The 18,459-nt window shown below is 33.1% G+C and overlaps 1 protein-coding gene across 1 annotated transcript in view; it reads right to left on the bottom strand.

The window, feature by feature from the left end:
* Positions 1–6,911: 6,911 nt before the first annotated feature.
* Positions 6,912–18,459, bottom strand: part of gfod1 (glucose-fructose oxidoreductase domain containing 1) — a 24,101-nt gene continuing 12,553 nt past the window's right edge. Inside the window, exon 2 of the mRNA XM_016458818.1 lies at positions 6,912–7,963. Within this exon, the coding sequence (XP_016314304.1) occupies positions 7,041–7,963 (923 nt within the window). The 3' untranslated portion in view covers positions 6,912–7,040. The remainder of the gene's footprint in view (positions 7,964–18,459) is intronic.

Genomic DNA, 18,459 nt, shown 5'->3' with positions numbered 1-18,459 from the left:
AAACGTTTCTAAACGTTGATATGTCCAGTTTTCTTGTCAGGATTATTTAAAGGTTGCAAAATCGTTTCTTACAACATTCTACTAACTTTGTATACCCAAAAAACAACATAAGCCTATTTGAACATTTATTTTAAATATTCTTAGAATGTTAAAAGTCCAGTTTTCTTGTTGTGATTAGAGCGTTATTTAAAGATTACAAAAACATTTCTTAGATCTTTCAAGTACAAATAGCATAAAAACATTCAAATAATGTTTCTCTGAACATTATGAGAATGTTCCATAATTATTACTTTAAGAACATTTTTTCCTAACATTTATATAACTAAAAAAAAAAAAAACATTATTGAAAGTCGTGAGAATGTTCCCTGTTAACTTTGGCTAACGTTCTGGCAAGCTTCTCTTAAAGTCGAAGTTATCTGGTCTTTTAATAATGTTGTCCAAACATTACCATAAAAACATTTAGACATCATTAAATGTTACTGCTTGTTTTAGAATGTTCAGAGAACATTTAAAAGTATCATTCTCATAATGTGTGCAAAACGATCAAATTGAATGTTCTCTTAACATTTGCATAACCAAGAAAACATTTTCAAATTTTTAAAAATGATATTTGAACACTCAGAGAATATTTTCGTAAATTTATGGGAATGCTAAACTATACATAACAGTATACTGTATGTGAAATGCTGTAGAGACATTTATTATAGCAACTGGGATAAATACATTTGGTTACTCAATATTTAGTCGAAAATTTCAATGGACCATTTCGAGTCAAAATTCACTAAAATATTAGAAAACATCTGCATGGTCCTTGGAACCGGAGAATTATTGCTTTTATTAAGCAGGTGCACATTGGTTTCTAGCAACATTTAACAAATATTACAAGAAACATTTGCAAAAGCATCCTGATATTTTGAAATGTAAGGACTTGAATAAGAATGACTATGTTGCTTACTGTCAAAATCAGTAAAAACAGCATAATAAAATGTCAAATGTCTAGTATTTCCAGAAAAGAACTGTATTAAATGAATTTGCGTGTCTGAATGACAAATAAAAAAATGTTGCAACCACTTTTGGAGCATGTAAACGACTTCTAAAATAATTATGTGTTCTTCCACGCTTTAAACCCACCAAAGTTGACTTCACATACAAAGCACAGCACAAAAAGCAGAAACCAAACAAGATTTTGCAGGGAATGAAATGTTGCGGCATAAGACACACTTCAAAACTAATGGTCAGTGGCACTAAATGTGGACCTATATTACAATAATAGACTCAAACAGGTTTTTTCTGCCAAATCCCTTCTTTAATCAGTCTCCATCACACACATGTGTTTGCACATGCTGCCCAGCAGGAAGAGTATACAGTACATATTCACAAACATATTCACGAACAAGCGCAGTCTTACATTGAAACATTTCCAGTTGTAACGTTTTTTCACTAGTTCAAGTTTGCAGTTGAATTATCGTCGAGTTTTGTTCAGAAACAGGCAAGTTCAAGCTTACAGTAAAGTCGGCATTTGACTCCAGTGTGTTCATGTTAAATCAGGGAGGAACACCTTCGAAGACGACCAAACGTCCCTCTCATATCTGCTGACTGACATTACAACAGCATTCTCAACAGACTCACTGAAGTTTGAGTCTCGGACAGAAACAGTTCTATATCGCTGTCAGTGATGTAACAACATAGCTATTTTATGTGTTTTAAAATAATACAAATCAAGCCCTATTTATATTGCAGACTTGATGTCTAACATCACAGAAAAATCATCTCTGGAGGTCTGAGTGACAATTTGTGGAAGGCATGAGAAAAATAATCATATTTTAAAAAGTTAGGGAAAAAAGTCAAACGTAAGACATAAAAAGGTAAAATTATGAGATAAAGAGTCAAAATCATGATAAAATTAAATATTATGAGTCAAATTATGAGGAAACAAAATCTAAATGTTGACATACTAATGTAGAGTCAAAATAATGAGATAAGTCATTATTATGACAAAAAAACAAAATTATAAGTCTATGACAAAAATTCTAAATTGACATATTAACTCTAAAGTAGTGTTGTCACGGTACCAAAATTTCAGTATTCGGTACCGATAATAACAGAAGCTCTAAATATTAAAAATGTAATTGAAACTTACCTGCTTGAACTTGATCGGGGTGTTTTGTTAGTTTGATGCGTTTCCTCCTCTTGAGGTAGCCACTGCTTTTATGAAGAGGTTGCCAGGTTTTCACAACAAAACCCACCCAATCGCGTTTCGAGGGTGTCTCCTGTTAAAAATCGCGTTCCGGGGATAAAATACACGTTTTGGCGGGATTCCCCCATTCCAGGGGCTAAATATCACGTTAATGGGGTCGTTTTTCAACCCGCGGCAACAGTGTTAAAGCAGCCCAATTCCGCTGGAAAACCGCGGACTTGGCAACACTGGAAGAGGATAGCTGTCGGATAGCGCATCAAGAACCGGGTTGACCGGGTACTCGGTACCACCGGTACTTAAGAAAACCTGGTACCGTAACGTTTTCATTTTTTTAGTACCGACTTGGTACCGAAATACCGGGTCTTTTGACAACACTACTCTAAAGTATGAGATAGTCATACGAATTTACGATATAGTTGAATTATGACATAAACATTCAAAATGATGAAATATTAAGTCTAAATTATGACAAATATGACAGTTATCACAAAGTCAAAATTATGAGACAAAAAGTCATAATTATGACAGTCAAAATTGAGATACAAAGTCATAATTAAGACACATAGCTGAAATTATGAGATAGTCGAACTATGACAAAAATCCTAAATGACATAAATCTAAATTATGAGATAGAAAGTCATAATTATGACAAAAAAAAGGTGAAATTATATCATCAAATTATGACATAATTCCAGATTATGAAATACTAATTCTAAAGTATGACAAAAATAGACATAGCAATGACAAAAAGTCAAAATATGAGATAAAAAGGATAAAAACATTGAAATTGTGAGACATTAAAGACTGTTTATGTTATAATTTTGATGTTATCTCATAATTAGCTCTGTAATAATTTAGACTTTATAATGATTATAATGACCTATTATCTCACAAGTATGTAATTTTTTTGCCATAATTTGACGTCAATTTTGACTTCAGAATTATCTAATTTTTACATCTCATAATTTCAACTTTTTGTCACTTTTTAAGTGGTTTTTTCTTTTATGGCAGAATTGGGCTTCCATACAGTGTAGCTTGTGCTGTGTTAATTTCATGTCATAATTACCATAATTATGAAATGACAAACCTTCAGAGCTTTTAATGGCGACACTCATAATGCTAACATGAATCCATGTGGCTTTGATGTTGATCACTTTATCACTACATAAATTTACCTTCTGCAAAATATTAAACAACAAAGAAAGCCTGTTTCACACCGTATTTATTTCACTGAATCCAGATGATTGCAGCAGTTTAAAGCTAGAGTTTGTGCTTTAGCTTGTTTATGTAAATGTGATCTGCGTCCTCATGTAAATTACATTCCATTATGATCGAGTATGTAATTGCTCACTCAAAATGTTCAGTTTATGCCTCTTGTTAGCAGAAATATTAAATTTAGTAGCCGTATTGACATGCTGCTTCTGTGTAAGTTGTGAAACAGGCCTGAGAGAGAGAATGATGTTAAATATTCTCTTGTCCAACAGAGATGATTTTTCCTTGAAGATGTATTTCTATTACCTTGACCAAGTGTTGGTTTCAGTCGAGCGGCGACACGGAGACGAATCACATTTGTGAGGGAAGCCAGGACAGGTTTAGTCTGGGACTTTTAAACTGTGACACCACACTTCCTGTAGAAATGCACAAGCAAAGGCCTCTATTTCCTGTCTCACAGTACACACACTTCCTGATTTGATATGAAACACTAAGAAATAAATACCATTTATAAACTACACAGAGCATGTTTCCAGTAATGTACAGCAGGTGTTTCTCCAAGCAGCATAAAATATGGATAAAACACAGCCACATGATTGAACTCTCCAGTCTTTCGTCACGAGGCTGATATAAAGCCGTCGTGACGCAGGAGAAGTTGCACAGTGATGGACGACCGCCGACACACCTGTCTTCAGTGCATGCATACAGCGAACAGATCCTAGTCGACAAATAAAACTGCAGAATTGAGCTTGGCAAAACATATGGACTCAAAAATCTGATTTTAAAATGTTTTCTGTACGTTAATCATCATTTCCTACTCTTGATAATTGGCATCTCCAGCCACACACACACTGCAAAGTTTCGGTAGTGACAACTGCATTTAAATATGAATTATGTCTCCTAAACTAGATATACACCAATACATCTTCAGACTGAAAGATCTCTAGCACCTTTAGCATGTCTGAAGCATTTTGGTTTATATTTTTCTGCCTTAAAAAGGCATTTACTAGCCCTCAAAGAAGTGCAACGCTCTGCAACAGTCTTAAGCAGCGGTTCTCAACTTACTGTTGCAATTGGAAATTCAAGGGGGAAATAAGAAATAAAATGCAACTATAAAAGTCAAACAGGCTTAAAAGGAAAATGTATCTTTCTTTCATTCGTCCAATCAAACTCTACTCTATTTCAACCAATTCATCTGTCATTTGGTAGAAGAGAATCAAATTAGACAGAAAAAGGTTGCTTGACACCAAAAACCATGAAAAAAAACTACATCAGGTAAATGAAAATACAACTCAGATTACATTAAATACATGTACAGATAAAATTTCTACTATTATTTGAGCATTTACAAATGTGTTTTTCTATCATGTTAATAACTTTGCATATAGTTGGGACTAAACAGCTCATGCTCAATTTAATTTATAATATATCAATATTATATACACTACAAGTCAAAAGTTTGGAATAATCAAGATTTTGAAATGTTCTTTGTCTCTTCTGCTCACCAAATTTGCATTTATTTGATCAAATATACAGTAAAAACAGTCATATTGTGAAATATTATTACAATTTCAATTAACCAATTTCAATTTGAATATATAGTAAGATGCAATTTATTCCTGTAATGCAAAGCTGAATTTTTGAGCATCATTACTCCAGTGTTGTCACATCATCCTTCAGATCCTTCTAAACTCATTATTATTGCTCAATTATCATTGGTGCTCAATTATTAATAATAGGTCTTGAAAGTATAAAAACGTACTCAAAACTTTTGACCTGTAGTGTATAATATAATTTCAGTGTTTGATTTTTGGGATTTTTGGAAGTGTACTTTTGGGTCACCACATGATGTCTAATGTAAAATCCGGATTCTGGAGCAAAACCAGTTGAGAACCACTGACAGTTAATGTGACGTTTGCCATTTAATATTTGGCAGATTTACAATTCAAAATCTTTCAGGTGGAAAACGAAGGACCGTAAAGCCACACTTACAGCCATAACAATCAAGATACCAGTTAAAACACACACACACATTGGGATTTTAAATATATCAGTACGAACAAAGCAGAAACATCTTTGTGTTTGTCCGGATCAATCTCATAATACATAGCAAAATCCTGTTGTTTACAGCGCGAGTGGAGATTTCACGCATTTGCAGGCATGGTTTGACGCAGGAGTCCGTGTTCGCTATGCTCACGCTAGCATGCAAACACATGCTGACAGATGCTGCAGCGACCTTGTCTGGTGTCTGGGTTGCACAGATAGACAACGTTGAAAAAAATCCTGCAAACCAAAGTCAAACTGCATGTTTGTTCTTTGCACTAACTACAAACGTCACAAGTACAAAGGCATTTCAGCAAAGCGTGGCTGTTGTTTCATCCGAAAGCAGATTTATTGCATACTTGACACAAAAACTCCCAGCAGCTGATGTTTTAACGCATTAAAACACAAGCCAAACTCCGTGCATGAGGCACAAACGCATGTTTCCTTCAGTTGCATGTACATCTCCAGTTTTCCAAATGCTCCGAATGCACTGAAATCAATATGCAAGAATGCACGTTCGCTCACGTGCCGCATAGGGCTGGACAATTATTAAATAACAATATATATCGCGATATATTTTTTCAATAACGGTGATATGAATTTTAAACACATTTCCGATATACATTATCAGTGTTTCCCATACATTGATTTATTTGTGGCAGTCCGCCACAACTTCGTTGAATAAACATGAGCACTGCACATTTCAAACTCAAAACGTATCTGTATCTTTGAAGGGAACCGACTGTCTTCATTTTTATTTTATCTAATAAAGTAGCGTTCATGAGCTCTAATTGTTCATATCAATATCGGAATTATAGCCGCGGTCACACTAGACTTTAAGCATGCAAAATTGTTTCGCATGCTGTAACGTTCGCGATATGACGTCACACTGTGCAGCATCTTTTTGAAAACTTAAATTCAACACATAACAATTTATAATACATCTAAAATGTAAAAACATACAATCTACTCAACTTTCCTGCAGCGCTGCATTTTTAAATGTATGTTCTTTTAATTCAGATAGGAGGTCACGCTGTGAGTTACGTAATCAGATTACTTTTTTCAAGTAACTAGTAAAGATATTTTATGTATTTAATCCCATTCTATTAACCAATGTCTTTGCTTCTGACCTTCGATGATCCAGTTCAATCATACTAATAAGCAAAAATTACTCTAGACAAACGTTTGAGTGTCTTTTTTTATTGCTGAAGTGTGTTGAAATTTCTTCTTCTGCATTCTACTGTACGGATGTAAATTTATTTTCCCTTCAGCCTGAGGCTTATTCATTTCACTTTTGGTGTGAAAAGGCTTTTATATTTGCCAAAAATAGAACTTTTTTATTTTAAAAACAAACAAGCAAGCCCTGTCCAGATTTAAAAAGTAACGCAAAAGTAACATAACGCATTACTTTCCATAAAAAGTAACTAAGTAACGTAATTAGTTACTTTTTTATGGAGTAACGCAATATTGTAATACATTACTTTTAAAAGTAACTTTCCCCAACACTGGTGACCGCCCCTTATATCGTATCAACGAAATTTAGAGATATATCGTGATATAAATTTTGGTCATATCGTCCAGCCCTACGTTAGCAGTACAGCGACATCCGGCTGCGCCGCATGGCCTCGCTGATCAGGTACGCAGGACTGACTTCCGGTTCCTCTGTCATCACCGCGATGTTTTGCCACTCGCCGCACTGATTGGACTTCTTGATCGTGTCCACGACGCAAAGCGCGTACAGACAGTCCTCAAAAGTCGCAGCCATCGTCAGCGGCCGGCCGTCCCACGTTCGCCGGTCGTCTTGATCCTGAAACGCCTGCCGTACGGCTTGAACCATGCAGATGGTGCCGGTGAGATACGGAGACGGGATGTCCCGGAACGCCTTGTCCGGTAGGGACGCGTTTCCGACAGGCGTGTTGTCCTTTAAGAGGAGCTCCTGGCCACTTTCACCATCGTTTTTCTGTCCGTACAAATCTGTCCCGCAGACTGTCAACCTGCCGGACGTTCCTACGACCACAACCTCCTGCCGAAACTCACCCGGGACGTTAAAATTGAGTGTAACCGTGCAACAAGCGCCTCCTTCCAGCACCATCTGAAAGGTGCAGAAGTCATCGCTGGTGATCTGCCGGATCCCGCAGATGTGGTCTGTCTGCTTGACAAACGTCTTGAGGAAGCCGTGCACCTTCACCGCATGCCGACCCGTTAGAAACGTGAGCAAATCGATGATGTAGCTCCCGACCGAATGCAGCCCGCCGCCGCCCATCAGGTCGTCGCAGCTCCAGTTGTACTTCTTCCCAAGGAGGCTCCCGCCGTGAACCTGCGCCTCGCAGACCAGGAGCTCGCCCACGTAACCCTCCTCCAGCAGATCCTTCATGCGGACGAAGGCGGGGAGGAAGCGCAGCACGTTACCCATGATGCTGAGCAGCTTTGGGTAGTACTGGGCTGCTGACATCATGCGGAAAGCGTCCAGCGGTGTCGCCGTTCGGTCACATATCACGTTTTTCCCAATTCCTAGAAGAGGGAATGAGAGAAAGTTAGACGTGCAGATGATTTCAAAACAAAACAAAACTCACTTAAAAGAAACAACATAAACAGTCAGAGACATAAGGACATTTTGGCTTTGTAAGTCTTCAGAAATATACTCAAAATGTAAATAAAACAAAGATTATTTGAATACGTTTTAGAAGAAAATACCATTTCAGCCATTCTACTTACAAATTCAATGTGTTACTGTTTCTTTGTAATTATTTGTTAAATATACTAGCAATTTTTTTAGTGAAAACGATTTCAGTAGTATTTTTTTTTTTAAATGTAGAAAATAAAAAAGATCATTTTATTTGTAGTGAGGAACACAAACACATCACTTAACAGTTCTAACTGCATGTTTCCTTTCATTGTAGTACCTATAAATACCAACAGATGGCAAACTTTCCCTAATATACATTTCGAACTTTGTTTCAAAACAATGAAATACATCTTACAGAGAGATTTGAGTATTTAGTTTGTACTGAGTCAACTGAATTAAAAGAAATACTTTTAATTATTTCACTTTTGACTTATTCAATCCAGTTGGGGGAAAAAATGATATCTGAATGAATATCTGTTTTCAAGATATAAGTCTCTTCTGCTCACCAAGGCTGCATTTGTTTAATCAAAAATCCAGTAAACACAGTAATATTGTGAAATATTATTACAATTTAAAATAACTGGTTTCTATGTGAACATCTGTTAAAATGTAATTTATTTTTGTGATTAAATCTGAATTTTCAGCATCATTACTCCAGTGTCACGTGATCCTTCAGAAATCATTCTAATGTGCTGATTTGCTGCTTGAGAAACATTTCTGATTAGTATCAATGAAAACAGTTGTGCTGCGTCATATTTTTATGGAAACCGTGGTACATTTTATTTTTCAGGATTCTTTGATGAACAGAAAGTTCAAAAGAACAGCATTTATTTGAAATAGGAATCCTTTCTAACATTATAAATGTCTTTACTGACACTTTTGATCAGTCTAATGCATCCTTGCTGAATAAAAGTATTAATTTCTTTAATTTTTTAAAGCTGAATTTAATATGTGATGCTGAATGATCAGTAGTGAAGTTCACAGTCTGATGAACAGCATTTTGCTCAGACTTACAGCAGAATAAACTAGCAGGCTAATCTCCCATTAGCTCTGGACGGCAAGACCAGAGTCAGAAAATTAATCCAGCTGACCCATTTCTAGAAATCCAGTGCGGGAGAAGAGAAAATAACTCAACAGCAGCCGCCATTCAGAAACGCTCACCAAGTCAACATGAAATGAAAACGGACTTTTGACTGTCCTGGTCTTACTGTGAATGACTGATCAGTGCATGATATTCCACAGAGAAATGCTCGACTTCCATTAAAATATAACAATCTGCCACGCCTCTAAAACAGCTTCCTTTTCAGATGATGTCATCAATCCCTCTTATTCTTAAGCCCCTCCCCCTCAACCTGACTCTGTTCTGATTTATAAGAGAACGAGTGAGTGAGAGAGAGAGCTCATTAGTGTGAGGATACTAAGACTTTGCCATTTCTTTCTCTCTAGGGATCCAACCAACATTAAAGTACATCGTACCTGCACAAAAACGCACACACACACACACACGTAGATAACTGCATCAGTATCCTCTTAGTAAACAATTAGGCATCTTCTAGCTTAGAAACCTAGCAACCAACCAGAATACCCTAGCGACCACACAGCATCGTCCTGGCAACCACTCCAAAACATTCTAGCAAAATACAAACATCTAGGCCTAGTTCACATCAAGTCAAGTTGTGATAATATAGTTACAATCAACAATTCTGAAAGTCTGTGATACGAACATCTGAAAATCAAAATAAAAGCTGCCAATGCAAACACACATACAGTATTATAATATCTTAGCTCATAAAGCATAAAAATGAGCACAAATGCTGTGGTTTGTGGATGTGTGGGATTGTGGTTGATCTGCAGTCATGAATTATACAGCGACTGTGACTTCAAAGCTCTGAACTGACACACATCAGCATCTCTCCCAGACTCAAAGTACTGTGTGTTTGTTTGTTCTGTATCACTTCTCAGTATAATAGATACTAGTACCAGTTTTAATAGCTCAGTATTTCCGTAAAAATATTCTTGTAATCATGTTTGTATTCTCGTTTTATGAAACTGTAGTCAGGGTGGATGCCAATACAATTGAGCACAAATGAAAACTAGAAAAAAAAAAGTACATACTACATAAAATCCTATTTTTAATGTTTTCCAGTTAAAATATCTACAAATCCTTAAAACAAGATCATTTTACTTTACAACACTGCATCATATAAAAATACAATTATATTAAATAATAATAATCATAAATAATATAAGGTATATATAATATAAAATATAAATAATAATAAATAAAAAATATTGTTAACATTGGATAATATTCAGTCATTTCAAGCATTAGTCTGCATTATTTTTCAATATTCAAAGCTGTGTGTGTAAAAATGTCTAGAAAAAAAAAAGTACATACTACATAAAATCCTATTTTTAATGTTTTCCAGTTAAAATATCTACAAATCCTTAAAACAAGATCATTTTACTTTACAACACTGCATCATATAAAAATACAATTATATTAAATAATAATAATCATAAATAATATAAGGTATATATAATATAAAATATAAATAATAATAAATAAAAAATATTGTTAACATTGGATAATATTCAGTCATTTCAAGCATTAGTCTGCATTATTTTTCAATATTCAAAGCTGTGTGTAAAAATGTATATATATATATATATATATATATTATAGAATTTTACAAGTGTAATGGAAAATATCAATATTCAAAGTATATAAATGTATAAAAAAATATACAAAATGTTGCTTTTGATTTACAATAATAGATAAATATTTTTTTCTTTTCAAAAAATACAAAACAATAGAGTTTTTATTTTCAATTATATATGTATTAATATATTTATACATTTTTATTGCAACTAAAATACTGTTTTTAATTTAAAACTATTTAACTCTATGACAGAAATACACTGCATTAACCCTTCTCCTGGAAAATGATGGCATAACTGATCTGTCACATTTGCAATATTGCAATATATTTTTCATTGACATTGACAGCAACAATGTTCAAAATGTCTCAGAAAACTAAATAGTTACATTTGCAAGGTGCAAAATCTCTGCACATCATTCGGTGTTCCTGCTTCACTGCTGAGTTCATAAACGCTCTTCTCCAGATGATCTGTTCGGGTTTACAGTCCACATCAAATCTAAATGGACCCCATTTGCTTTCTTAAATGCCCGTTCCTGCTCTTGCTGTGAATAATTCATCTGTGCACGTTTGATCCAAAGTCTTCAAACTGCTTCATCAAAATCCCCTCTGAAATGACTTTTCTTTTTGGAAGACGTCACCTGTATCCATCCTATTTTTTTTCTGCTGGAAGATTCTGTTTCAGTCTGAAATATGACACATTACAAAAGTAAAATGGGCTTTGAATGCTGCTGTCAAAAGATTCATATTTTCCAAAAGCATGTTCAGGTTTACTGTATCAGATCTGTTCTGTACAACATATTTAGTTCAGCGTTTAACAATAAAGAGTTTTCTGCTGGCCCAGATTACTTGCCCTATCAACATTTTCACTGGCCCGGCAACACACACGCACGCACACACACGCACACACACACACACACACACACACACTTAATTGTAATACACTTAATTATGTTAATTAATTTAACTATTTTTATATATTTTTAGTTTAAATATTAAAATGTATTTAGTATAAATATTTATCATACATTTATTTGTGTATATTTATAGCTTTTTAGTTACATATTTATATTTTAGATATTTTTAGTATATACTGTATATTAAAATGAATTTAGTATAAATATTTATCATTCATTTATAAAAATGTTATGTATATTTCTAGCTTTTTTTAGTTAATTTTAATTAATGTGTGTGTGTGTGTATAAATATATATATATATATATATTCTGATACACACACACATACAATATACAGCATGTATATAATGCATGTAGATAAATGAAAATAATATTACACACACACATTACTATAACTGCTGTAAATGTGCATTTCACAACACCGATCGTCACATGCAGGTTCCTGTAGCAGCTCAGTGTAATGTATTCAGTGAGAAACACAGGATGACCTTTATCTAACGGACTCTGGATGTGTTTTAGAGTCGCGTGTCACTTTAAATTTTCTGAAGAAAGTGTGTGGTGGTTGCCATGCATAGTATTGTGACTGGTTGCCATGGCAATGTTAGGCGGTTGCTAGGGTGTTCGGGATGATTGTTTACAGGCTGTTTACTGAAAAGAGCCAAAGATGTGATTCAGATCGGGATTTTATCATGCAGCAGGTGAAGATCTTATTCTGGAAGTCTCCAAAGACGGTTATGGTTCAGTAACAAGCAACAAAATCTGACATGCCAGCAGTGAATCTATTCACTCTGAACTTCCTGCTCAGAAACAGCTCCATCCCGTCAGTCTGTGGAGAGCTGGAGCAGGGTTTGTTGTTGTTGTTGTTGACTGGTTGTGCTGAATCAGAAGTGCAGGAGTGATTGTTTATTGTGAGTGTGTGCGTGTCAGGACAGACTGAGATTAGATTCCTGAGAGTCTAGAGGACGGATCCATTCATGAGCCTCATGAACACAAAATTCAGCCTGCCATCAGTAAATAACCTGAACATGAAATCAAAACTCAACCAGTTATTACTACAAGACATTCAAGACACATTATATATATATATTCGATTCCCAGGGAACACACATACTGGTAAAAATGTATAGCCTGAATGCAATGCAAGTCGCTTTGGACAAAAGTGTCTGCTAAATGCATAAATTATTAAATTATTATTATAAATAAATATATATATATATATATATAATTTTCTATGAAATGAAAGGATAATGAATAATAATATAAATAAATATATATATATATATATATATATATATATATATATATATATATATATATATATATATATATATATATATATATATATATATATATATATATATATATATATATATATATATATATTTATATATAATAAATATTAATTAACTTATTATAATATATATGTATATATTGATTAATTGTAATTTTTTTCCAATATATATATACACACACACACACACACACATATATATATATATATTTTTTTTTTACACATTTTATGTATTTACAAAATGTATATTTATGTATGTATTTATTTACTGTAAATATTAATAATTATCATAATTTGTATTATTAATTGTGCATATACATTGTGATTCATTTATGGATTTATATATTATTCTTTTTTATATCATTTTTAATTTTTTACACAATGTAGATTTGACAGTTGGATTGAGCAGAAATGTCGGGAGTGACGGAGCGTGTCCTGAAAGGGAAAGCCGCTCTCAGCTCCGAGCTGGGGACTCTGTCGTCACGCTTTATTAGCTTGAGGCGCTTGGCTTACAAAATCACAACGATGAGGAATGTACCGAGACACAGTAGAGAGAGACGCACTACATCGTGACAAGAGATGACGGAGTCAAATAACCGTCCAGCGGGACACAGCCGTGATGAATGTCCACAGAGAGACGCCTGCAGTAATGACCTCCTCAACACTACAACAACTTCATTCCCTCTGTCTTTGTTCTGATGTGCTTACTCACTGATTAATTAGAGGCGGATGGCTAATTGTGTCCGTGCATTTGCATGAAAAAGAATTACAAGCAGGTCCAGAATAACAATGTGTTTGAGTGTCCCTCCAGTGATTTCTGACTGTGATCTGCAGGGCCTCGATGCTGTTGTTCTGCAGCAAGCATGATGTTTTTGTGTGTGGCTTTAATCAGATCTGGATAACTGCTCCTCTGAGACTCTCAGACCTCCTGACAGCAGATCTGTGCCTTTCGTTTTCCTTCAGCCGAGGAGAAAGAGCAGTTTATGACAGCACAGCAACAGAGATGCTGTTTCAAAGGGATTTTACTTTTGCCCTTATATGTCTCTGACTGGGGTTTTCGCTTGTATTCAAACACATTTGAATGCACTTTCAATGAGGCATTTATGCAAGATTTTATATAGATGATACTGAGTTGCTGACTTGTTTGACACAATAAGTTCAGCTATTCTGTTAAGGTTTGCTCTGCTGACCTGGTTTTTAATTAATTTATTTATTTATTTTATTATAAACATCATAAATTGTATTATTGTGATTTAGTTTTTTAGTTTAGATTTATTTTTGTCATTTTTATGTTATTTATTTGTTATAAATATCATTTTATTATATATTTATTTATTTGTTATATATGTTATTTATTAATTACAAAAATGACCTGTTTATTTTTCAATTTCTTTGGTGACCCAAATATAGCCATCTTCACTTTTAATATAAACATTAGGCATCAAGAAAGTCCCAAGAAACAGTTTTCCAGTTTTTATTTATGCATTAGTTTATTATAAATATATTTATGTATTTAATTATTTATTATAAACATCATAAATGTTTAGAATTACATATATTTGTATTTATATATTTATATGTATAAATTTATTTTTATAATAAATATCTATCATAATTGTTTTATATATAATAGTTTTATATTAATTCTAATTGTATAATTAAATAATCATTCATTATATTTATATGATTATTTATGCATTTATTCTAAATACCTATTATATTTTTTATTATATATATATATATATATATATATATATAATCCTTTCATATTAATTTTAATATAGAATTAAATAATATATTATTTTGTATCATTAATTATATTATTATTATATTTTTATTATATAATACTTTTATATTTATCTGTTATGTTTTATTTCTTTATAACAAAAATCAAGTGATTATTTGTGCAAATCCATTAATTGATGCAAAAATTACCATCTTCATTTTTAAAATAAGCAGCATCAAGACTGTCCCAAGAAACTGTTTTCCAGCTGAACTCTTGTTCTGTCGAGTGTGTGTGCGTCTGGTTTCTTGTGAGACTCTGAATCCTGAGCAAACATCGCCGCAGACTCATCCATCACGGCTCATTCTCATGCTGATGCTAACGGATGACGTCTGCGCCTCAGTCAGCACTAAACTCTTGTTTATCAGCATGTGTTGTGGTGCGTCTATTCAGCCCAACAAACTGCCTGCAATGTCTCTTTCTCTTTCCTCACTATGACTTCTGTCTTGTTTTGTGGTCAGTATTTCTGGTGACTCAATAGCACAGTTAGAAACTCCTGGAAAACACCACAGCCTATTTGTGTATTGAGTATTGTGAGGAATACAGACCTGGGCTGCGTTCACAATAGCATTCTAGCATACAACGCTTACTATTTCTGCAGTATGCTACGCACCAGGGGTTTTACATTTCTGTTCAATTCCTGAATTTGAACTGAGGAACAAAAAAGGATGCAGAAGCGGGTTATTATTGTAAACTAAAAAAAAACAAAAAAAAGTGAATTGAAATAAAGCAAACATTAACTGAAATAAAATAAAATATTTTTACTAAAAATATATATTTTTTTCATTTCTCATTTTCATTTATTTAGTTTAAGTTGATGTACTAAAATAAAACTAAAACTGAAATAAAAAATGTATAAAAACTAATGACAAAAAATGGTAATAATAAAAATGACAAAAACACAACTGAATTACTAAAACTTTAACTAGAATGAGCATTTCTCATTTTCATCTAAATAAAGTTAATACATAAAACTAAAGCTGAAATAACAATTAATAAGAACATATTTTTTTAAAAATAATAATAAAATGGCAAAAACACATAATAAAATTATTAAAACTTTAACTGAAATTAATATTTCTCATTTTCGTTTAGTCTAACTCAATGTACTAACTAAAATAACTAAAAAAGTAAAACTGAAATAAAAATGAATAAAAACTCTACAGACATTTAAAAAAATACAAATGGCAAAAACACACCAATAAATTAATAAAACTTTAAAACTTTAAATTAAAATTAAAGTGGAAGCAAAAGTATAAAAATAAAAACTGAGAAATCATTCAGTCTTTCAAAAATATCTTAAAAAATTCAAAATAATTGTAAAATAAAATAAAAAATCAAATTAAATGTAAGTAATATTGAAATGAACTGATATTCATATAAATGTTTGACTAAGCAAAATTGAGATATTTAGCTTTGTAGTGTAATTTAGTGTTCAATGTTGACTTGAAAGTTGTATAGGCCTTGATGATGGATAGTTGATGAGTCGATTTGTACCATGCTATTTGTTTTCACCACTGTTTGAATTGTAAAACAAGAATATTTCACGTTTATTTGCTAATTTGAATTACAACATTTCACAACTAAATGACAGTATTTGTGATATACCTCACTGTTCAGCATGAAGTGATTTTCATTTGCAACCCATTTTGCTGTCATAAAGTGCTGTGTTTCTGAGCGAGGATGTGGTTTGATTTTTATTGATCAGGAGCTGATGTCAGCATGAAGTCAGAGCTGAATGTGATTTGATTTTGTTGACAGTAAAAACAGACCTCAGCACAAATGCACATTCTTCATGCTCAGTGTGAGTGTGTTGATCTGCTCACTCTCATCTGCATATCTCTGTATATAAGTGTGGTGCTGAAGAGTGTGTCATTCTGTCATACATGATGATCGCACAACATATCTCCACAGTGTGGTGTTTATTACGAATGTCTTCATAACTAGAGATCAGTATGTTTTACATTTGGGCATTTTGAGATTATCAGGTTTGGCCATGATAGCCATGATGCTTGATTATTTAATTTTATTTGTGAATTTTTAATTAAAAAAAAAGCATAATAGCGTTTTATGCAAAATAAATGTTAATTACATTTTTCAAAATGTTCTTGATTTAAATCGGTGTCATTTTAGTATTATTTATATACTGTTATATTGTTTCTTGATTTTTTTAATTAGCTTTTAGTTTTTTTTGTCATCATTTATTTTAGTCATTTTGTTATGTGCTTTTGTTTTTATTGTCTTTACTATTTCTTTTAGTTTGAATTATTTTTATTTCAGTTTCAGTTTTAGTAAATTTAGTGCTTCAACTTAGTTTAAATTAACTTTAGTTTATTTATTTATTATAATTTTAGTTATTTCAATTAACAAAAACATTTTAATAGTTTATATGTAAAAAAATAAATAAAATCGCTATATATTTAATATGTATAATGTACATATGGTGTATTTTATATATTTTTAAATTATATAGAATAATATATGATATATTGTCTATATAATGCATACAGTATGATGCTATATGAAGTGTGTATTATTGTGTGCACACACAGATCGTGAGTGTATGGTGTGTGTTTGTGTGTTTCTGGCTCCTGATGTGACTGTATTTGAATATTGTGTGTTGGAGCGTTGAGATGCTCGCTGTATATATTGTGCCTCTGTGTGTGTGTGTGTGTGTGTGTGTGGCGGCTCGGATCTCTGCCATACAGATGCAGCTGTATCCTATCCCACACACACACACACACACACTGGTATGATCTCTCATTCATGGCTTCAGACAGAGTGGAAATGTGAGATCAGCTGGACCTGTTTTACTGGCTCTGGGTTTGGATGTGTGTTAAAGCCTGAGGTGATGGGTCAGGTGGAAACCCCAGCGCTGACACACGCTCACACGTCTCCACTCGATTACACCGCAGCCCCACTCTCACTCTGTTTGTGTTTCCTGGAAATGTTGTTCTTGTTCCATATAGTCAGTGCATTAACAGCACAGTAATAAGACTGCATTATCATCATCAGTGTGACAGTCACAGCTTTTAGCTAGAAAACTCTCTGATGTAAACTAACATCTCCAGGACTAAGTCCGACCAGGTTTCCTGATGCTTGAGTGAGTCTCTGCTCGTCATTCAAGCCAGTTATCGCTACAACTACATCTACTGATAATTCATGCTTTTATGCCATGCAAATTTAAACATTTGTTTTTCTGTGATGTTTTAAACATCGATCGTTTAAAAGTGAAAAATATGTCAGCATATCCAGCTGCTTTCCAGTAGAAGGTGTTATGCAGTGCATTGCTGTCATCATTAAACTGTTTTAAATTAAAAACAATGTTTTTTTTTGTATTTTATGCAAAGTTATATGTAATATATAATATATCTAAAGCTATTAAAAATCCATTGTCTTCATAACTTGAGATAAGTATGTTTTATATTTGGTCATTTTGAGATGATCAGTTATGGGTGATAACTATGCATGCTTGATTAGTTCATTTTTATTTTATTTTATTTTATTTTAGTTAAAAAAAACAGCATTATATGTAAAATAGGTGTTTGTTTGATTTTCAAAAATTTCTATATACTTATAAAATATATATAAATCTATTATTTTAATTCAAAAGCAACATTTTTATTGAAAGAACTATACATATACATATATATTCACATTTGTGTGTGTGTGTGTGTGTGTGTGTGTGTGTGTGTGCGCTGAAGGTTCACAGGAGCGTCAGTGTGGATCT

Source organism: Sinocyclocheilus anshuiensis, unplaced genomic scaffold (assembly GCF_001515605.1).
Source record: "Sinocyclocheilus anshuiensis isolate Anshui unplaced genomic scaffold, SAMN03320099.WGS_v1.1 scaffold415, whole genome shotgun sequence".
Classification (NCBI taxonomy): Eukaryota; Metazoa; Chordata; class Actinopteri; order Cypriniformes; family Cyprinidae; genus Sinocyclocheilus; species Sinocyclocheilus anshuiensis.
This window is presented reverse-complemented; position numbering and strand designations above follow the sequence as displayed.